This window comes from Eubalaena glacialis, chromosome 2 (genome assembly GCF_028564815.1).
Source record: "Eubalaena glacialis isolate mEubGla1 chromosome 2, mEubGla1.1.hap2.+ XY, whole genome shotgun sequence".
Classification (NCBI taxonomy): domain Eukaryota; kingdom Metazoa; phylum Chordata; class Mammalia; order Artiodactyla; family Balaenidae; genus Eubalaena; species Eubalaena glacialis.
The window spans coordinates 118,091,371-118,119,353 of NC_083717.1; the positions used below are offsets into that span (position 1 = coordinate 118,091,371).

A 27,983-nucleotide genomic window follows, 5' to 3' on the forward strand; every position below is an offset into this window, starting at 1 on the left:
AGGAAAAAAAAGAGGCTTGTTATTCAGGCAGATTGGGAAACAAAATGAAAGGAGATTATTTACTGAATCATTTCTTGTGGTTTTCATGTTATACTAGTAGCACCGAGAATCTCTGGGATGTATGTGCAGAATACAGTATCTCGAACTTATCTGACCTTGGAACCTTTCCTCAGTTCAGTCTCAACATCTTCACGTTCTCTGGAATACGTTTTTAGCAAATAACACTATGAGGATTCCTAGAACAAAGGAATAAAAGACCTGGAGTACCCTTGAGACCAAAGAAACTTTGTTATAGCTTAAAATTTTTTATAGTAAGTAGGAGAGTACTTTAAAAGGGAAGGAATATATGATTTGAATGACAGTGACAGCAACATTGGTTATAAAAGGGAAAAAAACCAGTAAACAACGTAAAAACCCAATAATAGGTTTGATTATGATATAGGTATACAGTTGAATACAAAACCCAATCACTACGAATAATGTTGGAGATTAACGACATTAAAAAACACGTCATGCACTTCTGGCGAGCACTCCATTTAACCTCAGAACAAGCCTCGAAAGCAGGTACATATGGAAAGGCTTGAAACACAAAGAATCTAACTTGCCCAAAGTCACGAAATTAAGTAACGCAGCCAGAATTCAAACGGAGACCGTCTGAATCTTGAGCCCAAGAGCCTTAACCCGCCCACACTGCCTCCTAGGTTTGCTGCGGAGCAGGGACAGATCTACGTCGCAGGGTTACTGTGAGAATTAAATGAAATAATAGACACAAAGTTCCTGGAACACGGTGGACATTCAACACCCAGAAGCTACTAAGTAACTCGCTCAAGGTCACACAATCCGTGGTGAAGCCAGGATTTAAATAGAGATTTGAATCTTGTGTTCCCGGGAACTGGTAAGAGCTCCAGACGCTTTTCAGGGCTTCAACCCCTAATGGAGAGTCAGTATGGACTTCCCTCTGTCCCATAAAACGCACCTCAGAGGTGAGGGAACACCCAGCAGGCCTTCTTCAGAAGGGAGGGAAGGCGATGGAGACGCTTTAGGCAGCTTTACATTCTGCCTCCCGTTTTTCCCTCCCACCTTCTGTAGTTCCGACCACACCCTTCTGTCAGCCGCCTGACAATTTCCGGAACGGAAGTGACGTCTATATTTACGCGCCGGATGTGGACTTGCAGAGTGAGCCCCAGAAGTCGTGGACGCCGTTGGGTTTGAGGGCCGACTGCGCTTTGGTCGGGAGCTCTGCAGCTTTGGGAGGCGGCCGTTGCCATGACGGCCCAGGGGAGCCTGGTGGCCAACCGAGGCCGACGCTTCAAGTGGGCGATTGAGCTGAGCGGACCTGGAGGAGGCAGCAGGTGAGGTGCCTGGGCAAAGTTAGACATCAGAGAGCTCCCACCCCAGCACTACCCCAGAGGAATAGGACCTCAGGCCCAACTCCCTGAAAAGGATAGGTGGCCCAGAAACGACTCCTGGGGAGCTAGCGGCTTCTCTGCCATAGAGGTTTCTATGACCAAAGGATGCTTATTTCATTCCTCCCTACAGGCAAGGGTCTGACGAACCCACGAGACGGCTTGGTCTAATCTGGGTAGATGCATCTGAGGATCTTTATTCCTGTGATTCGAACGGAAAATGTGGAATATGAAGTGTGGAAGGCTGCAACCTTAGTTTCTTGGTTTTGGTCTCTAGGAGCCGAAGTGACCGGGGCGGTGGACAGGGAGACTCGCTGTACCCAGTTGGTTACTTGGACAAGCAAGTGCCTGATACCAGCGTGCAAGAGACAGACCGGATCCTAGTGGAGAAGGTACAGAGGTATAGATGTCACTATAGTCCTTGGGCCAGTCCTGACCTACACACCCACCCTCTTCTCCCACGCAGCATATGAATGTCTTACTGTAGATGGCCCTTATCCCGAATATTTGGTAGCTAAACTGCTTGAGATTAGTGTTACATTAGTTGACATATCAGATCCAAAAGTGCTCAATAATTGGAAAAATAAAAGACGTGTGAACATAAGATATAAGGAAGTAGGTTGAAAATTAGCTAGTGGTAGCAATGCGTTCCAGTTCAAGTCATCTTTTTCTACTGGAGTTCCCTTATACTACACAACCAACCTGTCAGAACAGTCCGTTGGTTTTACCTTCAAAACAGATTCAAAATCTTAATTCTTATTGCTGTAATCTATCATCCTGGTCTAAGCCACTTCATCTCCTACCACTTTCCCCTTTGTTCACTCCTATAGTCAGAACGGCCTCCTTGCTGCTCCTTAAATATGCCAGGGAAGCTTCTATTTCAGGCTTTTTGTACTTGTTCTTTCCTTTTCCCCCATATACCTTTATGATTTGCTGTCTCATCTCCTTTCAGTCTCTCAAATGTTACCTTCTTAGTGAAGTCTACCCTCATGGCACTCCCTATCTTTTCTTACTTTATATTTCTCCATATCATTCATATATATTTCTCCATATCATTCATATAGTTTACTTATTTTATTATCTCTCTTTTCACTCTTTTAAGTTCCATGAGAGCAAGATTTTGTCTCCCAAGTCCCTCGAACAGTGCCTGGCACTTTCCTCTCAGCCTTAATATTGTTCAATATTAAATGAACTTTGATTCATGAAATGCAGTGATTTTCACAACATGAAAATGACAGAGCTGTTGTCAGTGATTTTCTTGATAAGTGTCCTGTCATTTTTCATCTTGGTACATCAAAGCATAATATGAATAATACATGATAGGTATTACTAAAATGGCGTGATTTTAAAGGCAGATTATTATAAAATACGTATTTTAGAACAATTCTGTTGTATGGATGATTTGATATATTTAAACTCTCAGATAGGGACTTCCCTTGGTGGTCCAGTGGTTAAGACTCCATGCTTCCAACGCAGGGGGCACAGGTTTGATCCCTGGTCAGGGAACTAAGATCCCACATGCTGCTCGGCAGGGCCAAAAAATTTTAAAAAAACAAGAATTCTATAAATAAACTCTTATATAAGTGATCTGTGTAAATGACAGGTAAGGGAACTGTTTACACATATGGCCATTTATTCTTTTATGTGAATAAACCCAAATGGACAGGGGTATATTATTCTGTTTATATAGATAGATTTACTTTAAATATTTTGTTTAGGATTTTTGTATTTAGGTTCATGAGTGATACTGGTCTGTAAACTTTTCTCATAATGTCATTGGCAGGTTTTGGTTTTTATGAGGCCCCATATTACAGTAATGAGTTCATTTTTTCTTCTCTAAGTTTGTATAAGATTGGCTTTATTTTTTCCTTAAATGTTTAGAATTTGCCAAGGGATACCATTTGGGCTTAATTACAGAGTTTCTTAAAGTTATAAGACTATTTAAATTTCCAACTTCTTATGCCGTTTAGGTAAGTTGTTATTTTTTCTAGGAATTTAGCCATTTCCCCAAAATTCATAATATTGATCACTTTAATATATGGAAGACCTATAGAGATGTCTCTTTTTTCATTCTTGCTGTTGAATATTTTGCTTTTTATTCATCAGGCTCACCAGGATTTTCTTAATCTTTTCGAAAAAACCTTTGGCTTTGTTGATTTTAAGAAAATTTCATTAATTTCTGCTCTCATTTTGATTTCCTTCCTTTCCATTTCCTTGGGTTTAATTTATTCTTTTTCTTACCTCTTGAAATAGATGCTTAGATACTTTTATTTAGTCTTCTAATATGTATTTAAGGGTGTAAATTTCTCAAAGCTCTGTGTCCCCCAGTTTTAATATATGGTATTTGTTATCAGTTAACAATATTTCTGTTTTCCACTGAAATTTCTTCCTTGATTAGTGGATCATTTAGAGCACATTTTTCCACTCTAACACATAGGGGATTTTCTAGTTATCTTTTTGTTATTGATTCCTAGCTTAATTGCATTATAATCAAAGAATATGCTTTGTATGATTTGAGTTCTTTGAGAGTTATTGACACTTCCTCCACGGCTCAGTAAGTTGTCAGTTTTTGTAAATGTCCCATGTGTGTTTGAAAAGAATGTGATTTCTGCAGCTGTTGGGTGCAGTGTTCTATATGTCAATTGGGTTAATAATATCATTCAGATCTTCTATATCTGGATTTGTCTGTTTGTTCTATTAGTTATTGAGGTATGCTAATCTACCACTATGTGGATTTATCTAGTTCTTCAGTTGTAGATGGGCCAGTGATAGATGCAGAAGTGTAAGAACAAAAGTAGGGAAGTCTTTTCTTTACCGCAAGTCATGGGGGAAAAATGGTATTTGGGAAACCCATGGGGAAAAACAGAAATGGTGAAGATGCCTTATCTTTAGGAGAAGAGCAAGCTTCCTGTGGCAAAGTGGGAGAAGGGCAGAGGTGGTGGAATTGAGGAGTCAGCTCACTCAGAAGCACAGAGTCGGGAATTGTGTTCATTTGACTTTAACACCAGTGATATAACGTAGGACTGAGGATAGTGATCAGAGGTTAAAACTGTGTTTGTTTTAGCGCTGCTGGGACATTGCCTTGGGTCCCCTGAAACAGATTCCCATGAACCTCTTCATCATGTACATGGCAGGCAATACTATCTCCATCTTCCCTACTATGATGGTGTGTATGATGGCTTGGCGACCCATTCAGGCACTTATGGCCATTTCAGCCAGTAAGTATTCTTGAAATAATAATCCTCCCTAAGCTTTAAGAATCAAAGGCAAATTCTTCGGCAGAACCCATTACGGGAAGTCTTTGGCACAGCTAGCTCTTGGCTAGTTGCAGTAGGAGTGTGTGCAGGGTGGTGATGGCAGTGGTGGTGGCATGGAGGAGGAAATGGTGCTTGTGGGCTTTTGTTCACCTTTAATGGTTCTATTTGTACTCTTACTATGGGACTGGACTGTCTGTTTTATATATATTAATATATGGCCTGATTCGTATTGAAAAAAAAAGTTGTTTTCGTTTTTGACACTTTCTGTTACCCCAACAGCTTTCAAGATGCTAGAAAGTTCAAGCCAGAAGTTTCTTCAGGGTTTGGTGTATCTCATTGGGAACCTTATGGGTTTGGCATTGGCTGTTTATAAGTGCCAGTCAATGGGACTCTTGCCTACACATGCATCAGATTGGTTAGCCTTCATTGAGCCCCCTGAGGTAAGGCAAAAGGAAAGTTAAATTTGGGGCAGATGTGATGTACAGTAAATAGTTGATCCATTTGATGGTGGGGGATCACAGTTGCTATTAGAGCTCATTTCTTAAGAAATAAGATCCATTAGGAGTTTGGAAGTTGTTATATTTTAAAGATAAAGCAAAATAGAGCTTATGATTAAAGTATTAAGTACTTGATTCAGGAAGTTATTTCAGTACTCATTCACCATTAACCTATTCATTTTTTCTTTTTTTCAGAGGATGGAGTTCAGTGGAGGAGGACTGCTTTTGTGAACCTGAGAAAGAAGCACGTGGTGCCTATGTATTTGGATCTCATTTACAGCCGCCTTCATGCCCAGTGGCTCCTCCTCAGCATACTAACCCTTAACATTATCACTCACTGAAAAGGACCAAAAGGTCTCTTTTCTCCATGGTGAAGAGACAAATCCTAGAAAGACAATGTACATATCACTACAAACACAAAAAAACTATACCACAACTCTTGACTGAAAATAAGGTAGAAAACTTTATTTATGTTTCCAGTAGAGAGCAAAACAACAAATAAAACCATAACTCTGTAAACAAAAGAGTGGTTGCTGATAAATCAAGAGCTACAGCAGCATCTCCTTTTAATAAATTAAATGGTTGAGAACAGTGCTTTAAAAAAAAGTTGCACAAGTTTCCCTTAAATCTATCCTCCTTAATATTTCACTTCTATTTAACACAAGCTGGGACATAAAAATTCTGTTGGAGATACTAGAGAAATGTGAGAAAATGTGAGAAAATAATGCTGAATTCAGATTATACATGATGAAAAGAAAAATAAACCAGACCAAAAAAAGCACATAAAATGCTTACAGTGTAATTGCTACTTTAATATCCACAAAAATGGATTTTTAACATGTTTAGGGAGAATGAGGATTGGCGGGATCTCTGGGGCCACAGGAATCTGAGGCAACGGAAGATACAAAGTAGTGATCTTCCCCCTGCCAAAAGGAACTTGGCACCTGTCAGACAGATGCTGCAATTCAAACTTAAGCTTTTAAGATAGCTATAAAAGGCAGAGGGCCAGCAGTTGGAAAATGAATATTGTCATAACCTGCCCTGGTAAAGTCATAGCTAAGACTTAAAAGCTGGATCTCTTCAAAAGGCAGGAGGAGGTCTTTCCTTTCTCTTCCTGCTTGAAACACAAAGCCCCTTCCCCTAAGGTGCATTCTCTCATCAAGTTTTCGGTATTGCTTTATTTGCAGTGATTAAAAGAGACGAGACACTTTGCAGACAACATAAGCAACACATAGACATGAAATGCCCTAGACAGAGATGAGTTTAAATCTGGCCTAATAACCACTTCCCCATGTAACAGTGATTGTGTTTTAGGGCCTAAAGTAGGGGCTGTATTAGTAGCCACTAATTCCATTATCCCTTTAAAGGATTCTTACAGAGCTCCAGCCACAAAAAGCTCTTGTAAAACTAACCTTATTTTCTGCCCATATTTTTTCTATATGGGAAAAAATATTTATCACTTTGGCCAGAGGTTTTGTGTAAATGTAAAGGAATTCCTGGGTAAGCTGACCTTTAGAGCATGGGTCTTTACTAGCTTGGGTCCTAGGGGACCTGTTCCACTACTGCTGGACTCAACTTAGCAATGGAGTGTTGCAATGAAAGTTGTAAACAATGCTTCTACCCTCCGCAGGAAGCAGCAGAAAAAAAAGACTTAAAAGATCTTGTCCGCTTTGCTACCTGAGTGGGCTGGGACACTGAAACAAGAGCAAAGGGAATAAACCAAAATGACTCAGTTTCTTAAGCCATATTGAAGGGTTGTTCTCCTCTGTCCATAAGGGTCAGATGAATAGTCTGCGGACTACGGAGCAAGTCCGCTTGCTCCATATCCTACTGGTAATGAAAGAGTGGTACTATTTATCATTAATAAAATGAAATTCAAAAGCAGACATGAATACAGGCAAGATAGTTTCTTGGAATACCCTATCTATCCTGTACAATAAATGAAGATTTCACATATATGAAATTACCACTCGGTCACACAGGGCACTTTCCCTATGCTCGAAAGGCAGGTGTTTTGTGATCATTAAGTTAGCAAATAAAAAGCTAAGCTTGCAGAAGCATTTCCTTGACACATTTAGAGCTTTCTGAAAACAAAACTGAAATAGAAGACTGTTACCTTGGATAATCTCTTAGTTCAGATCCAAGTTTCTGCAGTCAAAATGAAGAATAAAATTGAAAGGAAAAAAATGCTTATACTTAGTGCTGAGCTGCATGCCCTCAAGTCTTCACTATGGCTGGCTTTGGGAATGAGTCCACAGGTTTCCTAATGAAAGAAGTTTCTGGAAACAGGCCAATGCCAATTGCATGCCACTTCAGGGAAGTAGGTAAGAAGAGTAGCAGCAGCTCAGTAACTTTGGCACTATGGAAGGAGTATGGCTATAAACTTCGAATTCCACTGCTGGATTCTCCCTTTGAAGGATAATCCAAAGGTTTTAGGAAAGGATTTTAGCCAGTCTTCCTAGTGTGTTTGTTCCTATGATTTTTGATCTGTGCCTATAACCCAGAGGGCATAAAAGGGAGAAGGAAAGGAGAATCTCTTGGTCAATATGCATCATCATCTGCATTTCTTAGATAACAGCTTATATATTTTGCCCATGTCTCATAGGTAACCACAGACTGCATTTATGTAAATCTTGATAGCTACATTTTGGAGTTCACTTAGTTTGTCCATTTGCAAAGAACCTGAAAGAAATAATTTTTACTCAACCTTTTAAAAAACAATTTCCATGGTAACAGTGCCTGTATTACAATCCTAACCACAGGATGGGTTTGAGAAACAGCTGAAATATACAACACAGTATGTGTACTTAAACATATTTTGGGGGAATCTTATTTTGGAGGAAGTAGGGGCTGCAGTTTCATGTTTCAGTTTTTATATATTAGTACCCCAATGTAAAATTAGAGTCCTGGAGAGCAGTGGATACGCTGACGAAAATTTTCATCTTGGCTTGCCACGGATGTCTCCACAAAGATGTTAGCTCCCCGGGTACTTGGCCATGAATTCTTTAGTATGATGAGGCTGTGTCTCTCTGGCTGTTACCCGCATGGTGTCATCATTGAATCATGACTTCTGAGACTCATCTTTAATGTTAGATGCGTACTTGTCTTTTGTCTTCAGTTGAATTTCTAGCATCCCTTTTGCCAATTCATTTTATTGGTTTAGCTTGTTAATTCTAACTTGCCTTTATCTGGTACAGGCATGGCTTGTAGGACTTGAGCATTGTTCTGAGGTTGAGGGAATATCTGCTTCTTCTTTAAGGACAGCAGGTCATATGGTAGCAAAGAGCAGATCTGTTTGTACTTTTCTGCACAAGTACTTGAGGCTCAGCTCGTTAAGAGTTCAGCGTGATGTACACAGAACACAGGTCCCTAGTTGATGGGAGTGGTAGTAAAGAGCTGGCACTTCCATGGAGGATGGAAGCCTTTTTGGAAAGGTGAGGCCCAGCAGAGTCATTCAGGGGTAGATTATGAATAAATGGTGATCACTTCACTGCCACCACCTCGGACAAGAAGGACTCGCTCTAGTCCTTCGGTGAGCACTTCTAGGAACTCCATGTCTTCGGAATTTGTCAAGGAGACAAATAGGCAGGAGAAGAGTACAATTTAAAACCTGGCATCATGATAATCTGAGTTTATCTGACTACAAAGCTGCAAAATCAACATGCTTGTTTTAATTATTATATATTCAGAACTGGAGAAGTCTGAACTCTGGATTCAATCTAACTCTGAAGTAATCTGGGGATCTAGCCTCTTTGCATAAATAATACAAGACTCTCTCCCATTTGTTAGATTTTTTTCCTAAATGTTATTTTAAAATGGGGGAAACCCAGAAGTAATGTGTTACTACTACATAGCAAATAAGGCAGAAGGAAGAAAAAGCCACAACAGGGCAGCTTGTAAGATTCCAGGAGAGAATCCCAGTAATTGCCAAGTGAACCTGCTCAAGTTAGATTTTTTCTGCCAGTTCTTTTTTCTTTTTCTTTTTTTCTTCAAATATAGTTGATTTACTCTTTGTTTTCTTTTAACCTCTTTTCCTTAATGGTACTGGTGGGAATGGACCAGTCTGTGCCATTGCAGTGCTGAAGGGGTCCCATAAAAACAATCCTGGAATTAGGGTATGAAGAAGAACCTTATCTTTCCCCCTCAGAGGAGATTCCACTTCAACTGCCTCTCCCCTGACTCCATCCAAAAGAGAGAGGCTTTGCGAACTGGGCAGAGCCTGGAAAGGAGAAGGGCTGTGGGTGTTCCATCTCTAGGACTGTCAGAAAGGGTTCTATACACTGAATGTTGAAAGTCATGTTGCAAATATGCCACCTAAGAAGTCTCTTTAGGGTTCAGAGAGAACATGTTATACCCAACTCCCCTGAAGTAGAGTGGTATCACTAAGTAAGGATCCTTGCCTGAGACTTTTAACAGTCTTCCCTCCTCAAGAGAGGAAGTCATAGACAATGACTTTTACAGTTACTTAGTGTCCCATCTAAAACACAGGCTAAGATTTTCCCTACTGGAAGTTTTGCTCTCGGAAAGGATACAGTTTTCATCACCCTCAGGGTTTCGGGGTGGCCCTGGCATATTCAACAAAACCAGCTTTGCTTCATGGGACTTGTTAACTATAACCTCATTGAGCTTCACTGCTGTATGCATCCGCCTCACATTGGACTGGTCCCTGGAAGGGGAGCGTGGTGGGGAAGAAACAGGTGGGTTAAGGCAAACAGAAGACTAGGCATATCGTCAACTTTAAAAAACTTGAGATTTTAGAGATTTTTTGCTTTAACTATGCTTGATGTAATGAACAAATGATTGATTGCCTTATAATATTGATATCATGGTTTTCTCATTCTACATTTGCTTGTTTTATACCAGGAACACAGTATGGACAGGAAGAAAGATGGTTAGCTTGTGTACAGTGTTAATTGGTAGCTGATATGCATAGGCAAACAACAGAAAGATGGCTGGATTTGGGGTGAAAAGAGGACTAGATTCTGTCCTGTGTATTCAGGCAGTGCCACATCTGTGGCACTAACTAGGATACTATATTAAGTGATAAGCTTGTGAGTAGGAAAACTTACGGACGCATGTTAAGTAGGTCCTGGAATCCTTCCATTGACTTGGCCTTTTGCCCCCGGGATGCCATGTACTTGTCTTTCGTCCAGGTCATGTGCACCTTCTCCTGATAGGTCTCTGTCTCTTCATCCTCATCAGAGCCAATGCTGGTCAATCGTAGCATTGAATTCCGATCTTTCACCAGCTGTGCCTGAGGAAGGCCCAACATCGCTATGACCCTATACCCAATTTTCTCTCATGCTTCATCTTTAATTATTTTGAAATGTGGTTATAGTGGAATAACCAATAAAGCAATCAGGAAAGAATCTGTCATGCTGAGAACAATACTATCATCCCTTTCAGTGATAGACTTCACAGGGCCAGGATTAGGTCAGTGCAGCAAAATCTCACCTCTCTGTCCCGCTCTGTTTTGGATAGTCGCATGTGCCGGAGCATCTGGGACCTTTGCTCCATCATCAGGGTGCGCTCGTAAGTATAAGCTGATATGTCACTGTCATGCTGCCGTAGATATCACACAGAGTAGTCAAGAAGCACAAAAGAGAAAGAACCATATATTTTCATTTCCACTCACTAAATTAAACCAGAGAAAGTATCACAATATCAACCTAGGTTTTAGTTTTTGCTCAGTCATTGAGCTACATAAATATAATAATATTGTGGATTGTAGATCAAATCCAGAGCCCTGAGTCTTTTCCACAATCTAACCATGACATATGTGTTTCCTTGAAACACAAAACGAAAACCCCAGTCTTCTTATTTTTTTTTAATACTTACAAGTTATTTTTTAAAAAAAGCTATGTGTGATTTTAGCATGAATATATGAACTGAAACCTAATAAAACTATATTAAGCAGATAAGAATCTGGCAGAAATAGAAGGGCTATGGAACAAACAAACAGGAAAGCAAAAATTAAAAACTACCACTAAATACACATCACATATGCATTGTACTTATCTAGATCAACATATGAGAGTTTTGCTGGAACTAAGGAATTAATCCACATTTGCAGCTGAAGAAATTCCCAAACCAGAAGAGGTTCTAGAATGACAGGGTAGTCTCTCTGATCTCAAACTCAGCTTTCTCACCATCTCCACCACTTCCACCTCTGCCTCAATGCGAAGGTGATACAGGAAGGTGGCCAGGTCCTTCTTCATCTGAATACTGTTGTCTTCTAGTTGGGCTACTGTGAAGATCCGTATGCTGCATTTTCGCCACACCTGAGAAAGTACCACATAAACTTGGAAAATTAAATGCAAGAAGGCAAAAAAGAGTTATTTCTTAAAACAAATGGCACTTTTGCCTAGAACAATCTTGTACAGTTTCAGGGTATATGTTCCTAGATTCTTACTTGCCATATTATTATTTATTTATTTATTTATTTATTTTACTTACTTGCTATATTATTGTTAGGGCAAAAGCTTGACAAAGGAACACATAAAATATAGTTTAAAGGAGTTCTTATTTCATAACAAGAAAAAAACTGGCAAAACGGAAAAGATGGCACGTGATACGTTAAGAGGGTGTTTTATTCAGATAGCATACTGGTGACACTGTGCAGACTATAATATTTACTATTTTAAATTTCAGTCTTACCAAAGGATGAGCATATATATGTATAAGATACACACACACCTTCTTAGGTTTCCAGTATTTTGGTCTTTGTCTTTTTTGTAATTCACTTATTAATGTTTTTTTCCAAGGGCTCATATGGAGCTCTATTAATTTGCTGAATTTCCCTTGGAGATAGTTAGGTATCAACTACAAAGAAAACTATTTCTTATAAGGTTGAATCTGGAATCATGGAAAGCCAAGAATAATCCCCAAGTCTTCTAAGCCCCAACACTATAGAATGAAAGGAAGACTCTCTGTCTAGTGAACCAGGACAGAAGTTAAGGGAGAAAGACTTTTTTTAAAAGGTGTGAAAATACCTTGTGCTGTTTCAGGAGGAACGGTAAGAGCATGAGCATCCCCCCATCATGCACAATCCACCACACATCAATGTTGCCCTCAGAAAACTGCTCCACATTGCTGGGAAAGAAGGAGATGTTTTTAGCCACCAGCAGGGCCAGATGGGCAGCAGTCGTCACTCGAACTGTGCCTAGGGAGAAAACAGAGAGAATCAGGATAAGCAGAGATGAATCCTTAGGCTTACCTTGCTTCCTACCATGTCAGCAAAGAAAGGATAATGCCCGTTGACAGTTCTTTGAGCAAGGTGTCCTATTTACACAGTAGGCTATACCAAATCAAGTAACGAAAATCATTAAGAAAAATTTGAATAGCTAACAGAATTACACCGAGAACTATGATTTACATTACTAGGTGTATTCTGATTACTACATTTCTAAGTGGGGGACACGTGAATTGGGGAGATTTTGATGCTGAAGAACAATTCTTCCAATTCCTGTGAGAATGTCAATGTGGGAGATCACACATGGAAATATGGCAATTTCAGAGATAATTCCTAACGTAAGACTTGGTAAGATAAACAACTGATGAACATTATGTAAGGCTGGAGGGGGTGAATAGAATCAGGTTATTACTACTAGTAGTTATTTAGGTGCCCTTATGAGACTAGGCTTCAGCAAGGACATCGTCTCTACTTTAGGAGGCTGGGGGGTGGGGTTAGGGTATATCCTCTATTTGAGCCCTCAGGATAGTATGAGAAATGTTTTGTACCAATAAAAGTCTTCCAAGCTCGAGCATCTTCACTCTGGCGCCAGCCATTTGGCCACCCCATCACCACTGTGTTGTGCTTCATGCCCCCAAGGCCACATGACTGGATGAGGTGGGAAATGCCCTCTCTCAGCTTGGCGGCCACCACCAGCTGGGAGAATCCTTTCACCTTCTCTGCCTCCATTAGATGCTTTATGGTCTGAAAGAGAGACAGAATGTCAACACTGAATTACTTCATCCTGGGTCTTTTAACTTCTTACTCCTTCTCCGTATTATATTCCCCTCCCCCTTCCAAACTCTGCATAAGATCGTTATCTTCTACAGAACAATTCAAAAAGTTTAATTTATCCCAATGAAATTTTATTATCCTTTGCCTTTTTCACTTTCTAACTGCTTACTACGTACGTAGGTAGTTGTCTACATGTTCTGATAGTTCCTCTACCTTTTTCTCTCTTCTGCTTTTCTTTCTAACATACCAAACAAATTGAGAATAGGGATTGTCACAAAGTGAATATTCAATATTCCTTCTTAATTGCCCAGGGTGAGTGTGAACATAATCTCCTTCCTTCCTTAGTCCCAGTCTTGCCCTGACTCGTATTACTAGAAATTCAATATGACGATTCAGTTTCAGTTTAGAATTATCTCAGATATGTTTTCTTTTTTGTTTTTGCTACTTCCACATCCCTTTTGATATTTTAATGGTGATTACTTGCGACACTTGTATTTGTTTTACTATTATTTATTCAAGCCAGTTTGGAGATAATATTTCATTTAGTCTTACTTCACTCTCTTGGTGGAAAGGTAGAGGGAATAATGGTGTGGAAAATGGATATGATTTTCCCAAAGGCACAGATTAAGTCAGCGGTGTAGCTAGGATAATCGGGGTCTCTTGATTTCCAATACTGTGCTTTTTATTTATTTTTATGATCATTCTGGACTAATGTTTCTTCAGCATTTCTAGTTCTAGGGTTTCAAAGCATTCCAAAATGAAATCCAGTAAAATTTTTGAAATGTACCTGAAATTTCTCTGGGGTGAGTTCTATCATTTATAATAAATATTAGAGTGAAATCTACTTTCTTCTTCAGGAAGAACTTTAATATCCCATAAGCTAATCAGAAGTAGCAAAGGAATCTTGGTCATGGTACCATGTAGATTAGTAAAGAGGAAGAAAATGTGCTCATCGCTCCTTGTTGTCACAAGATTGAGAGGAACCATCACCATAGTTCAAGGGATGATTTATTTACATGACTTCTCTCAGGGCTGAGTCAATGTCTGGAGCCTATTTGGAAATAGTGCTTAGCCTTGATAATCTTATAGTTTAGAAATGCTTTTTAAATGGGAAGAATAAATTATTATCTTCTGGTTCATCTTAATATTTGGGAGAATATGACCATTCAAGTCAGCACTATGAAGCACTAGATACTCCTAGATCACTCAGGAAAGGGATTAATTTAGAAATCTGAGGTCTTATGACTCAACAGCACAAAACCATAAGCTAAATTCCACTAAATTCCACTAGGTCAATAAGCCTTGACTCTTACCTGCTCAGCAGCTAAAGCTTCACCATAGTTCTCCAGGAAGTTCCCCACGATGACAGAGCCCACAATGGTGAGACCCTTTCCTGCCTTAAGCTGTGAAGCAAAGGTGAGGAGGCGAGGATGCTTGACATGTAGGTCTTCATCTAGTTTCAGCAATACAAGCAACTGAGGCCTGTAAAGAGGTTGGCGGGGAAGGGGGTGGGATAAGAAAACACTCTGGGTCTGGGGACAGAATGACAAGTCTACCCTTTAATTCAGGAGATCTGTATAAAACACGTACTTTGACAGAAGGAAGAGATTAGAGAAAATGATAAGGTGCGGCTGCACAGTTATTCTGAATTTTCCCAGTATTACCTCAAATTGATCAGTCTTGAAGGAAGAATGAAAATGGTAGAAGTCTAGATCGTATAGCACATGAATAAAAGGGAATAGAGGATCAAGAATTTAGAATCAGTCAAAGCATGTCCATTTCATGAATTCCTTGAGCCACATGATTTCCTCATCCTGTAATCAATGAAGCACACCTTTCTGTGTGGTAACTCTGCCAAACACCACTAAGCTCTGTTGTTTTTTTTACCTCCAGTTTTTAGTGTGTGGAGGTCCTTCTTCCAGCCGAAGCAAAGCAAATCGGGCTGCACTGAGGGACAGCCCGCGGATACCATCACCCCATTCTTTCTCAGCTCTGGGAGAAAGAGGAGAAAAGAGCAGAGACAGATTTAAACCATAACAAGTACAATCTCAAAAAACAGTTTACTTTTTCTTTATCTAAAAGTAACATACACACAGGGTAGAATATTAAAGCTCATATTAATTATTTATATGATGCTCTCTATTAACATAATGAACCCACAGTAAGCAGATCAACACTACCCTTCATCAACACACTGCACTACACAACAGTTCAGAATAAAGGCTGCTGGAAGGGTCACTTAACTTGTCCTGCGATGTAACTATTCAAAGGCAATAATGTAAAATAGCAATTTGGATTAGGAAATTACTACAGATCCAAAGTTTAAATTATTTCAAAAATAATTGCAGAGAAAGCAAAACTCAATGTAATCTTCTAAATCAGAGTGTTATTTATTCCTAATTTTGGGACATTGTTAGTGAAGTCTTAGTTGTTACAAAGTTATTCAGGACTAATTTATTTTCCATTTCAGACACAATTCCTTGCCTGAAGAGCTAAGCAAGAATATTTATATTTGTGTTATACTTTGTTTTTTTTTTAATTTTTATTTTTTACTGGAGTATAGCTGATAACAATGTTGGGTTAGTTTCAGGTGTACAGCAAAGTGATTCAGTTATACAAATATGAGTATTGAGCAGAGTTCCCTGTGCTATACAGTAGGTCCTTGTTGGTTATTTTATTTTATTTTTTTTGATTTCTATTGGAGTATAGTTGATTTACAATGTTGTGCTAGTTTCTGCTGTACGGCAAAGTATACTTTAATACTATCATTACTATTTCAGTACATCCTTTTAGTTATCTTTTCACTGATCCATTCATACTTTCTCAACAGGTTCCCTTTATGATCAATGGCTTATGTCTATAAGGTGACTAAGAGAATTAGGGGTACAAAATTTAGGTGCAGATGAATGAAGTTTTATGGATCCCTAATGCAATTTTCACCAGGCTGGCTCTAACCAAACTAGCCAGTTTTGATAGTTTTAGCAGCGATCAAGGTTGTATCCAGACTTACCCTTGGTACTCGATGTACTTGTAGATCATACCAGCTATTACCATAGCTACGATGGCATAATACCAGGAAGAAATAAACATCAGAGCCAGACAGATACTCATTCCCATGAAAGAGAGGGCCCTAGAAAATTAAAAACAACAAAAAAAATTTTTTAATGTTTTTCTAAGCAGCTGAAAAAGAAGCCTGTGCCAAAGGTGCTTCTTAAACTGGTGAGAAATTATTTTTTAAAATTCCAATATATTGCAGATAGAACTTCCGTAAAATGCAATAAAAAATGAATTACTAGAAAAACTGTTATATGCTTGGATGCTGTGACAATGTCAAATTGCTATAAAGTTTCTAAATGCTTTTTCTCAGTTTTTATAGTTGTCTTATCATGGACTGGCAACAATCAATAGATCTGCACTGAGCCCTGAACCACCCTTAGTGCTGATGTTTCCCATTGCTGGAAAAACATATAAATGAATAGGGATGCTATGAAAGTCATCTGTAGTTAGTTATGAGGACAATTAATGCCTACATGGCAAAGCAGAGATGGGACATGTAGTCAAAATTATTAACAACTCTTTGATCTTTTTAAAAAAAGTATTTCATGTGAATATGGCTAAAAAGTTTATGAACATTTATTAACACAACTGCAGAACCCACTGGAAAAAATCTCCCATTAGTTTCTTTACTTTACATAAGGAACTTGGAAGAAAATAATGAAATTCTTGTTTTGATCAAATAGGTAGACAACTGTGCTTACTGAAGTTGTTTTCTGTACAGAATGAACTTAGTTGTATGACAAATTTCAAAGAACAAATAGAACAGTTGTTAATCTGGAGAAGATTAGGATCTAATGAATGAAAATATATAGAGTGTAAAGAGAAAGAGAAAAAATAACAAATGCAAAATCGTAACACAAAAAAAGTTCATAATGAACTTTTAACTAAAGTTAAAGCCAGAAAGAGGATTAGAGGTGTTAAGATCAGTTGCAGATCAAAATTTGTGCCAGATAAAGGTTACATCACTACCCACCACTGGTAAGTGAAACTAGAAAGGGATCAAGGAAGAAGTCAGCAAAGAGGAATGTAGCAACAGGTACATACAGGGCATATTAAAGAACTTCTAGCTGTGACAGAAAAGAAATGGAAAGAAATGGGATGGTAGCTAAAAATGTGGTGGCTCCTTTAGGACTGAGGAGACGTGAACACAACAGCAGCAGCTGTAGCAACATTTCATTGAGAGCTTTACTATGTACCAGGCACTGTGCTAAGCACTTTACATTATCTCAAAACAACCCTATGAGATAGATAATACTATTAGTCCCATTTTACAAATGGATAAAATGAAATTTTATGTGGTTAAGTGCTTTGTTGAAAGTTACAAACTAGGAAATAGTAGAGCTGACACTTGAACTCAGGTCATCTGACTCCATAGCTCATACTCTTTTTTTCTTTAATTTTTTTAAAAAAATTAATCAATTAATTAATTTTGGCTGGACTGGGTCTTCGTTGTGGCGCGCAGGCTTCTGTAGTTGCGGCACGTGGGATCTAGAGTGCGCGGGCTCAATAGTTGACGCGTGTGGGATGGATCTTAGTTCCCCGACCAGGGATTGAACCCGGGCCCCCTGCATTGGGAGAGCGGAGTCTTAACCACTGGACCACCAGGGAAGTCCCCTCATGCTCTTAACTACTAAATGAAATCACATTAAGGAAGGGAGTCTGAGAATCAAAACTGATGAAAACTGATGCAAATACAAGGACAAATGGAAAGAAATGAAGCCCAGTGCTTATCTAAGAGGGAAACAGGCAATCAGATATGCAAAGGGTAGGTTGTTTTAACCTGAAGAACACAGCAGCCAGGAAGTATTTATTTCACGGTTTTGATCTTTATTCTCAAGTGGGTATTATAAGTTATTATAAAACCATATATTAAAAAAAACCACAGTAGGATGGTGGAAGTTCATGTGAGCACTGGAAGTTGAAACAGACAGTAGGAAATGGGTGACCAAGCAAGAATTGTATCGAGAACTCAGGATCTCCCAGTTTTCTAGTTCAATGAGGGGTTCTCTCCAAATGTGGGGAAGAAGAAGAAAACAAAGCTGACTCACCAGTGGTAGTAGCGGAACCGGGGTCTCCAATTGGGTGTTCGAAGTAATGTTTGCAAGGCACATGCCAAGTTCACGAAGAGGTAACACATGAGAAAAAACCTGGCAGAATAAAAAAAGTAAGTGGAATGATTATTACTGTAAAATAATTCTTCAAAGGTTACTTTAGATAACTAGAGAGATTTGCTATATTTAAGCCTTTGTTCTAGGCCACTAGCCTTTAATTAAGACTAGGGTGTGGAGGAACTTAACCTCCCCACAAACCTGCTCAACCTCCTAAGTTCTCTCTCAGTGAAAGACACGACCACTCTTTACCCAGTTTTTCTTGGGACAATCCCAGTTTCCTCTTCACTACTCAACCTTGTTCCAAATTCACTTATCAAGTCCTACGGATTCTACCTATTTACAAATCTCTAAACTTCTCCCCCCTCCTTTCCACCTCTACTTCTATGAGCATAGTTGAGGCTCTCATGTCTTCTTTGTTGGATTAGTGAAATAAGCTTCCAACTGGCATTCCCAGCTCAATTTTGGCCTCCTTCTAACCTCTCTTTTATACTGAATTGATCATTATGAAACAGAAACATGATAATTTTGTTCTCAAAGGATTACCCACTACTTTCAGGTAGAAGTTCCTGGTCCTTTGTGATCTGGCTCTACCTACTTCCCCGCTCTGCACCTCTTCAACCCGCAACCTCCCACTCTATCAAAGCCAAACTTTCACTTCTCCAGATGTGCTGCACTATTTCATCTCTCGGTTCCTTCACACACATTCCCTGCCTGGGATCTCTTTCACCCCTTCACTGCTTAGCAAATAACCAGCCCTCCTTCAAGATACAAGTGTCACTTCTTCCAGAAAACCTTTCCTGAGTCTCAGTCCAGTTGGAGGCCTTACTTTGGAGCTCATATAGTGCTCAGTGTTCAACTTGACCACAGTACTCATCACACTAGACAGGGATCACTGGTTTCTTTATCTATCTACCATCAGTTCTCTGAGGTTGTGTCTCAGCCATCTTATGCTTATTCTCAGCATACTGCCCAGTGCCAGGTAGGTAGTAATAAGTCATCAATAAGTCAATAAGTTGAATGACTAGTAGTAAAAGCTACAATCAGTTGATAATGAATCAGAAATGAAGGCAAAGAACTTTTGAAGTTATACAGGTAGAAAGAAACCATGACAACTTATGAAGTTAGCCTTACATGAAAATTCTCAGGAATATTTATTTAGGTGAAGTTACACCTATACTTGGTTCTCTCTGTTATCACTACTGTTACATGCCTGATGGAAATCAACATGTATTATACATCACATAAGCAAGAGTAAGTGAAGAGAATAACTGGCTCTTACATGGAAAGAATTGGGGCCACAAGATCCAGGGAGGCAATAAGGATTCCCAGCTCTGCAATGACAGCAGTTAGAAGTAAAGCCCAGGTAGGTTCCCCATTGGCTTTGCTGTGACCAAACACCTGTACATAGAAGGGAAATATCAGACACAGGAGTGTGGGGAGGGTTTGAGTCAATGCTCCCTGATTCCTCTATGCTATGGTTTCATAGCTCTGAAAAATAATAGTATTACAACTGTGGTAGCTTTTAATTGCCTTTACCCCACTCACATATAAACTCATGCTAGAGATTTAGAGGGTCTTGTGCTAAAAACCCACGTCTTCATATTATATGATCCAGCAATTCCTAAGCCTATGAAGATCACACTGTTTCTTGTAAAACCTGAGAAGACAGGAAGAGGGCATAGGACAGGGTCACTCACCCTCAGAAAGGGTATGATGTTATCCTTGGCTATAGCCTGTAGCAGCCTCGGTGCACCTGTGAGACTCTGAAGTCCAGCCCCACACGTGGAGAAGAAGGAGCCAATAACAATCACCCACGGGGATGGCCAAGATAAGGTACCCACCACGAGATTACCTTTCACAGCATCCCCAAACCTGGGAGAGAAATCAGAGTGAGGAAATTTGACCTGGAAATAACTTTAGACGAAAAAACTAGACTGACATTCCCCCAATTTTTTCTATTTATAATTTTTAGGGAATCAAAATTGAGCTAGACATGAATAATAATAAATGTAAAGGTAGGTAGATCTGATCAAAAGGCACTAGTAGCCTATACTAAGAAAAAAATAACCTGTAGGGCCAGAAAATAAGCTAAGCTTTAATTAAAGCTTTCCCCCTCAAATTATCAAAATATCTACTCTGCAGAAAAACTGTAGAAGTATAGAAAAATACAAAAAAATCAGGGAGGAAATCCATAATCATAACATAACCGCTAACATTTAGCATACCTTGCATATTTTAGTGTTTACTATGTTTTTAAAAACATAGATGAGACCACACTGCACCTATACTTCTGTATTCTTTTTAGACTTATAAGCAATTTCCTATGTCATGAAAAACTCATGAATAAACATTTTTACACGTTTCTTTACATTATCATAATTTACATTATCCATTCCTCCAGTGTTGATTTTCTACTATAGAAAATACTGTGATTGACATCGTTATGCACATATCCACATTCACATTTCAAATTTTTTTTCCTTATGGTAGATTCCTAAGAGGGAATAACTGCAACAAAAGGGATCAACATCGTTAAATATTTCAAAGCACTACCAAAGTGCTTTCCAGAAAGGGTATACTGGATTTATTCCCACTGGAAGCAGATGAAGGTTCATGTCTTATGGCACATACCTATTTCACACCAGCTCTGAGTATTAAAATTTTAAGTCACTGCTAACTTGATGGGTAAAACATGGCATCTCATTGTTTAATTATTTACAGTTTTAATGATTTTTTACAACGTATCACACACACAAAAGAAATGTGCAAAAACTAAATGCATATTTCAATAAATTTTCACAAAGCAAACATCCACGTAAACATCCAGTCAAGAAACAGAACACACTGCCAGCACCCAAAATCCTCTCTTATGCGCACTCACCAGCTCTTTCTCCCTCCCCACTCTCCTAATTTTTAATGCTATATAGTTTTACCTGTTTTTAAACTTTAAATAAATGAAACAGTATATATGTTTTGTGTTTGGTTTCTTTGATTCAACAGTGTGAAATTTTTCCTTTTTTTTCTTTTGGTACATAGCTGTGGTTCATTAATTTTCGCTGCTGTATAGTTTTCTATCACATGAATACATAATTTATTCATTCTACTGCTGATGGACATTTGGACTATTTCCAGATTTTGCCTCTTAAGAACAATTCCACTGAAAGAATCCTTGTGCACACCTCTTAATGCACACATGTATGCATTTGTGTTGGATATACCTAGCAGTGGAATTGCTGGTTCATCAGGTATGCATATGTTCAACTTTAGGAGATAATGTCCAACAGTTTTCTGAAGTGGTATTCTAATTTATACTTTCTATAATTTTTATATTATAATTTACCAAAGCTCTATAAACCCATTTTCAATCACAATCATATAGAAATAATAAACTGTGTTACTTATTTATTTTTGTTAACAATATTTATACAGCATCTATTAGAGTTCTTATCCTCAAAGAATTCAATCTAGTATAGGGGACAGAAATATGAAATCAAGTAGCTGCAATACAGTATTTTAAGTGCAATAATACAATATGTTCAGTAGAGTGGCTGAACAAAGGGAGGAGCGGTTATCTGTTGCGTGAGTCTGGGAAAGCTTCACAGGATAAAGGACACTTAGTCTAGTCTTAGAGGATGAATATAAGTCTGCCGGGTGGGAGTAACCCATTCTAAGCAAATAACATTGCACCCACAAATATGTGGCTGGATGGAGAGATGAAACAACAATATTTAACTCTGTGTTATGGCTGGAGCTTAGGCAGTTTTTGAGGGAACGGTGGGAGATGAGATCAGAAAGAGGTAGAGAGGGCAAGACCAAAGTAATGGGCTTTAAGGGGCTTTGGCAGGCTCTGAGCAGGAAGGTTCTATGATCAAATTTTGTGTTTTAGAAAAATCATTCTGCTGACAGTGTAGAAGAAAGATTAGAAGGTAGTAAAACTGAAAGGGAGAGTATTACAATAATCTAGGCAAAAGATCCTGAAGGCCTGTACAGAGTGATGGGGATAAAAATAGTGGAAAGAATGAGATCTATTAAGATGAAGGATGAAATTTATAGGGCTTAGAAACCAACTGGATGAGGGAATTGATGGAAGAAGTCTAGGATGATACCTAGGTTTCTGTTTTGAGAAAGGGATGAATGGTAAGGTTATTAACTCCTCAAGATGGGGAAAAAGGGAAGAGATATAGCAGGTTTTGGAGGAAGAGTTTTCTAGAAATCTCTTGCAAAACATTTTTTTTTTTTTTGTATTCACAGATGAAAGGAAAAACACTCAGCAGCCTTCATGAAGGAAATGAAGAAAGTAAGTTTCAAGATTTTATTTAGAATGCCAATAAGACACACTTATGTCTCATAGAGGAGATGCTAGAAACAATTGAGTTTTAAATTTTTAAATTTCTATTTTTTATTATTTGTCCTCCTTTACTGTTTTCCAACAGCTCTCTTTACTGTACAGAAAAGTCCTCATTATTCAGACAAATTCACTGCTTTATGAAGTCCTATATCCACTGCATCTTATACAACAACATACTGGCCCTTATTATACAGCTCCCTTTTGGGGACCTATATACATGTATTTTCTAATTGTTAGTTGTGATATATATCTCAGGTGGGTTTTGAGTTTATAACTGTCTCGGGGCTGTATGGGATGATCAGACATAATGGAAGATAGACACACGATTGTTACAAAGAAATCAACTACTCACTTGTCTCTGAGAACAACGCCTTCAATACATGCACCAAAAAGGACAACATTGCTTAAATCTATGATATTGAGAGTCAAGGAAACTGACGTTCACCTTCTAAGATGAACATAAACACTCAGGAAACTTCTTCTATCAGTAAAATGAGTGGCTAAATTCACTTATCAATTATTTCTTGAGTTTTAGAGATGAGGTGGGTAGATTATCTGATGTGAAGTGAGGTGGTAAAAAGCAGATTTCTTTATTACCAGGATAGAAATACTGATCACTCTTGTTCTATGGCTGTTCCTATGACTAAGACTCAGACTGGATCCATCAAAAGGATACAGACAAAGGAGGTAGTCAGGATGGCGAGGATAGTGCCAATGGGAATAGACTTTTGAGCATCTTTCAGATCTCCAGATCTGTTTGATCCAGCCATGATACCTTTAGAAAAGGAAAAAAGAACAAGTTAACTTCTTCAGTTCCTGGACACTTTTGATATTCACATTGCTATCAAAGACTACAGGCAAATCTGGGAATCCTGAGAATATAGTTTTGTCTAAGAAAAATCACTCCCTGGGTCTGATTGTTTGTAAAATAGGCAACAGCCCATCTGCTTACCTGTGACAGAGGGAAAGAAGATCCCCACCAGAAGAGTGAAAGAGGTGGTAATGTCAACAAGGACATACTCATGGTTTAAGCTGCCTAAGACATCAGAAGATTTGGCTGAGGGCTTTTCAATAATCTCTCCCTTTGGTATATAATTACTCCAAAGATTCTCTGCAGTGGGAAAAAAGGGTATATAAGCAGCAGCACTATGGAAAGGACATAATTAGATAATGTTCTAGCCAACAACATTCTAAGTCAGATTCATCATTTATATAGCTTTTAAGGGTATGTTTGCTTCTACATGAGCACAGATATATGCACATACATATCATATAACAAAGCACACATAAATAAAAACCTAATGCCTTTTCTCAACTGGTTCAAATGTAATTTGACAAAATACTTTGGTACATACAAATGCAGTTAAGTTTACCAATGCAAATTAGTAAAAGTTAAGCGAACTAAAGCTGAATGCCTTACAAAACCTATTTTTTTAAAAAAAATTAGGCATCAATGCTATTTTGAACACCTTAGTGTAAACTTGCTTACATGCAAAGAAATTTGTGGACCAAACAGTTAAAATAGAAGTCACTTACGGAGAATTTCAAAAATTTAGATGAGTTAGGAAAACACACATGTGGATGTGATGACATTAAAATAATTCTAGCTGCCACTGTGGGAAAAACATTGGCAATTTTATAATAACACAGAGAATACTTTATTATCTTAAGTTAAAAAGTCATTTGCTCAGCTCTGCATTCAAGAGCAGTAAATTTTAGCAGACAACACTGCAAGGGAGTCCTGAAAAAGGATAAAATCACTAACAGAAAAGCAGAAAGATGTTGAATTAAGAGCTGTGTGCTGAACTTAAGAAGGGAAGTGGCACCGTGGCAGTATTGATGGACAATAGAAGAGTCTAAGATGGCAAAGTCTGGGGGCTTCCCTGGAGGTCCAGTGGTTAAGACTTCGCGCTTCCAACGCAGGGGGTGTGGGTTCGACGCCCAAGATCCCACAAGCCACGTGGCATGACCAAAAAATAAAAATAAAGGCTCAACAAGATGGCAAAGCCCTCCTCAGAGAAAAATTTTAAAAATGTGTCCCCAAACCTCCCAACTCACCTGTAATGACACCGCTAGCCAATCCAGGGATGCCCTGGACTGAAGTGACATTATTGTGAACAAAGTATTCATCACAGGTGGCATTGAAAAACTGACTTGAATTGCAGAAGAAGCCCCATAACTTTGACGGTACTGTCATGTTGTTAATTTCCTTGGTCTTCGAGCAAATATCAATGTGTCTTGATGAAAGGGTGCGGTTGCCCAGCATGCAGACCCTAAATGAAAACAAACAGGGAGAAAGATGAAGCAAGGGGAAAAAAGCATTTTAAAAAAGAAAATAGGTTAGAAACAGGTTAGTATATAGGTTTGCTCAGGAAAAAAAAAAAAATCTCATCTCTAAGAGTTTTTACTGTCATAGATGGTTAAAGAACTAATATTGACTAGCTCTGTGAATGGTGTCTTACATTTTCTGCCAGTGTAATCCTTACAGCGATCTCACAAAATATGTACTAGTATGTCTACATTGTTTAGGGACAAAAAGGAGTCTGCCCGAGGTCATACAGGTGGTTAGGTAGTAGTGATAGAATTCAAATAGAACTGTCTGAAGACGCTGTGCTGAGTCATCTTCCAGAATTTTTAGGTTATTAACCAACTGTTAGGTCTTAAAAGAATCTTAGAGTCCATTTGTTCTTCTTCCATACACACACACACACACAAAAATCCACCCCTTCCTTTCTGGCCTAAGAAAAAGCCTTATGTTCATAACAACTCCCTTGAAAATGTTATGCTAAAGGTCAGAGCTTCTGGCTACTGTTTCAAGGGAGACAGCTTGGCTAGAATTAGGCCATCCCTCTATGGCCTAATAAAAAACTGTTTTTGAACTTAAGCCTAGACCCAGTAGGGGTGAGGGTAGTTAAGGATAATACAAATACAAACTGCTGATTTTATTTTTTTTCATTAACCCAGAGATATAAATATGAATAAAGGAATAATACATCCACAGTTAAAATACCTCTCAGGAGGAAAAAAGCAACTTTTCAAATCTGCAAAATGATAGCATACATATGCAATAAGCCATGTACCCACTACTCAGCTTCAACAACTCTCAACATTTCCCAGTACTGTTTCATGCATTCCTCTAGGTTTTTTGGCTTGTTCTGCTGAAATATTTTAACGAAACTACCACACATCATGAACTCTTGCCCACCAAAAAAGAGAAAAAGCATCAAAGGAGAACTTGAGGCAAAATGGAATTTCCCAAGTTAAGATATAGGCAGAATGTAGCCTTCAGTACTTTTATGACTCAAGTGGGTCTTCAGTTGCCTGGCAGCCCCTAGACAAGCAGACTGAAAATTTATGATGGAATCTATTACTGACGTCATTTAGCATAGCAGAAGAAACACTGAACTGGGAATCAGGAAATCACAGGGTCCATTTTCTTGCTCTGCCAATTATTAACTTTGGGGCAGGTCATTTAACCTCTATGGACCTGTTTTTTCATCTTGAAAAATCTATTTTTCTGTAATCAGGTTAAATCAACATAAGACTGATGAGTTTGATCCCTGAGTGATCAGGATGACTCTTCAAAGACAGTCACTGTAATAAGGTGACAAACAACACTCAGGGCCGTCTAGTCCCTATGCCACTCGTCAAATGGAAAACAGGTGAGCCTGTGAGTCACGTATCTGTACAAATCCATTTCTACTTCAAAAAATATACCTTAAGATACCTGTACTACTTACGGTATGTAATATAACATATATATAGAAAGATATATGTGCAAAAGATATGACACTTATTTCCCTTTATTTTATGACTAGAAAGTCCATTACTGTACTAACAGCAGAACAAAAAATTTAATTATAAATATTTAGGTAGGAATCTAGGTTTCCTTGATCTCTTGACTCTTCATCAATAAAAGGACTCTAACCTTTAAATACTTTACAAAGGTTGCTGGCAAAACTATGCTGTTTGAAAAGGCCTTCATGAATAGTTCAAATATGCATAATCATCAGGAGGTTTTGAAAAACCCACTATCTATATCCAAATGACGGCCACGGCTGCCAGTTGTATACTTGGGACACAAGGAAGAGGATCAACACAACACAATTTGCTGGGAGGCTTCCCACACAGATGCTAACTGGGCTTATCCAAGAGGGAAATCTCAGAGAAACTGTGAAATTCTTACTTGAAATGATCACATCACCAGATACTGTTAATGACTACCAAATAATGATGGCTAGTCAGAGAGACACGTACGGGAAGTGTGGAGGGGCAAAAGAAGACTTGATGGCTCCAGCATAGATGGCCAAGATGGACACAATGACACAGGCCAGAAAGAGTGAGGCAAACTTGTTCACATAGCGTACACCGATGAATACCACCAATACCATGAGGACCAAGAAGGCTGTGCCATAGACACGCATGTTATTTAGCATGGCTGCTGACTCCTTGAGTGCATCGTCACTATGAAAGATGGCAGCTCGGGGGACAATATATACCTGTTAGGCAAAAGAAGTAGAAAATAAGGTCATTTCAAAATAATCAAATAAAAGGGCTGTTGTAGTTTGCATTTGCTTTCATGAAGGAAAGCAAAACTGAGACAGAAAATGACTGGAGACATAGCCTAATTCCTATTTCGCTCTAAAATGCCTACAGAAATGGGACATCATGGATTTTTTTAAAAGTCTACATGCCAGGGCTCCCCTGGTGGTGCAGTGCTTAAGAATCTGCCTGCTAACGCAGGGGACGTGAGTTCAAGCCCTGGTCAGGGAAGATCCCAAATGCCGCAGAGCAACTAAGCCTGTGTGCCACAACTACTGAGCCTGCGCTCTACAGCCCACGAGCCACAACTACTGAGTTCACGTGCCACAACTACTGAAGCCCGCGTGCCTAGAGCCCGTGCTCCGCAACAAGAGAAGCCACCACAATGAGAAGCCCGCACACTGCAACGAAGACCCAACGCAGCCAAAAATTTAAAAATAAATAAAATAAAGTCTATGTGCCATTCTGAATACTTACACTCCCAAATGGAAAAACAAGTAATGTGTTAATAATTTATTTAAAGTGTTATACAAAATAATTGTAATGATTATCTTGAGTCCTACTTCTGCTATCATTACTTTAAATAGCAGGAAATATATCCTAGTGAATAAATAAATGAAAAACATTTTGTTTCATTGGGATAAAGACATCAAAAGAGATAAACTTTCTTCTACTCTTCCCCCACTAGCCCAAGTCTTGCCTCTGAGACTTTAATTTTTTGGTTGAGGTGGCAGGGTGCTGGTGATTGGGTGGAGGGGAAGGAGTAGGCAGGCAAAAGATACCCTCAACCTTTCTGACT

General features: G+C 38.8%; 2 protein-coding genes across 4 annotated transcripts in view; one reads left to right on the plus strand and one right to left on the minus strand.

Moving 5' to 3' along the window:
* The first annotated feature begins 1,166 nt into the window (after positions 1 to 1,166).
* On the plus strand, positions 1,167 to 5,884 carry EMC4 (ER membrane protein complex subunit 4). Of its 2 annotated transcripts, XM_061180559.1 has the most exons (5): positions 1,167 to 1,352; positions 1,684 to 1,798; positions 4,471 to 4,624; positions 4,943 to 5,103; positions 5,356 to 5,474. In XM_061180559.1, the coding sequence occupies exons 1-5, from the start codon at positions 1,267 to 1,269 to the stop codon at positions 5,389 to 5,391; spliced, it is 552 nt and encodes a 183-aa protein (XP_061036542.1). In that variant the 5' UTR covers positions 1,167 to 1,266; the 3' UTR covers positions 5,392 to 5,474. The 2 variants fall into 2 exon arrangements, with proteins under 2 accessions (XP_061036542.1, XP_061036543.1); XM_061180560.1 differs by lacking the exon at positions 4,943 to 5,103 and having other exon boundaries at positions 5,356 to 5,884.
* Positions 5,793 to 27,983, minus strand: part of SLC12A6 (solute carrier family 12 member 6) — an 88,039-nt gene continuing 65,848 nt past the window's right edge. For both annotated transcript variants that reach the window (XM_061180557.1, XM_061180558.1), the window contains 18 exons: positions 26,900 to 27,141; positions 24,701 to 24,915; positions 23,595 to 23,753; positions 23,319 to 23,417; positions 22,995 to 23,052; positions 19,992 to 20,166; positions 19,574 to 19,692; positions 18,232 to 18,330; positions 16,137 to 16,256; positions 15,014 to 15,118; positions 14,440 to 14,608; positions 12,901 to 13,096; positions 12,153 to 12,322; positions 11,310 to 11,441; positions 10,615 to 10,722; positions 10,230 to 10,414; positions 9,693 to 9,826; positions 5,793 to 8,717 (listed from right to left, as the gene is read on the minus strand). In XM_061180557.1, coding sequence (XP_061036540.1) covers positions 8,626 to 8,717; positions 9,693 to 9,826; positions 10,230 to 10,414; positions 10,615 to 10,722; positions 11,310 to 11,441; positions 12,153 to 12,322; positions 12,901 to 13,096; positions 14,440 to 14,608; positions 15,014 to 15,118; positions 16,137 to 16,256; positions 18,232 to 18,330; positions 19,574 to 19,692; positions 19,992 to 20,166; positions 22,995 to 23,052; positions 23,319 to 23,417; positions 23,595 to 23,753; positions 24,701 to 24,915; positions 26,900 to 27,141 — 2,577 coding nt within the window. In that variant the 3' untranslated portion in view covers positions 5,793 to 8,625. The remainder of the gene's footprint in view (positions 8,718 to 9,692; positions 9,827 to 10,229; positions 10,415 to 10,614; positions 10,723 to 11,309; positions 11,442 to 12,152; positions 12,323 to 12,900; positions 13,097 to 14,439; positions 14,609 to 15,013; positions 15,119 to 16,136; positions 16,257 to 18,231; positions 18,331 to 19,573; positions 19,693 to 19,991; positions 20,167 to 22,994; positions 23,053 to 23,318; positions 23,418 to 23,594; positions 23,754 to 24,700; positions 24,916 to 26,899; positions 27,142 to 27,983) is intronic.

Excerpts from the sequence above, each read along its gene's own strand:
- EMC4 (XM_061180559.1), top strand. The coding sequence starts at position 1,267 with ATGACGGCCCAGGGGAGCCTGGTGGCCAACCGAGGCCGACGCTTCAAG. Across the intron at positions 1,353-1,683 it reads GGACCTGGAGGAGGCAGCAG|GAGCCGAAGTGACCGGGGCG; the intron begins GTGAGGTGCCTG and ends TTTGGTCTCTAG. Across the intron at positions 1,799-4,470 it reads ACCGGATCCTAGTGGAGAAG|CGCTGCTGGGACATTGCCTT; the intron begins GTACAGAGGTAT and ends TGTTTGTTTTAG.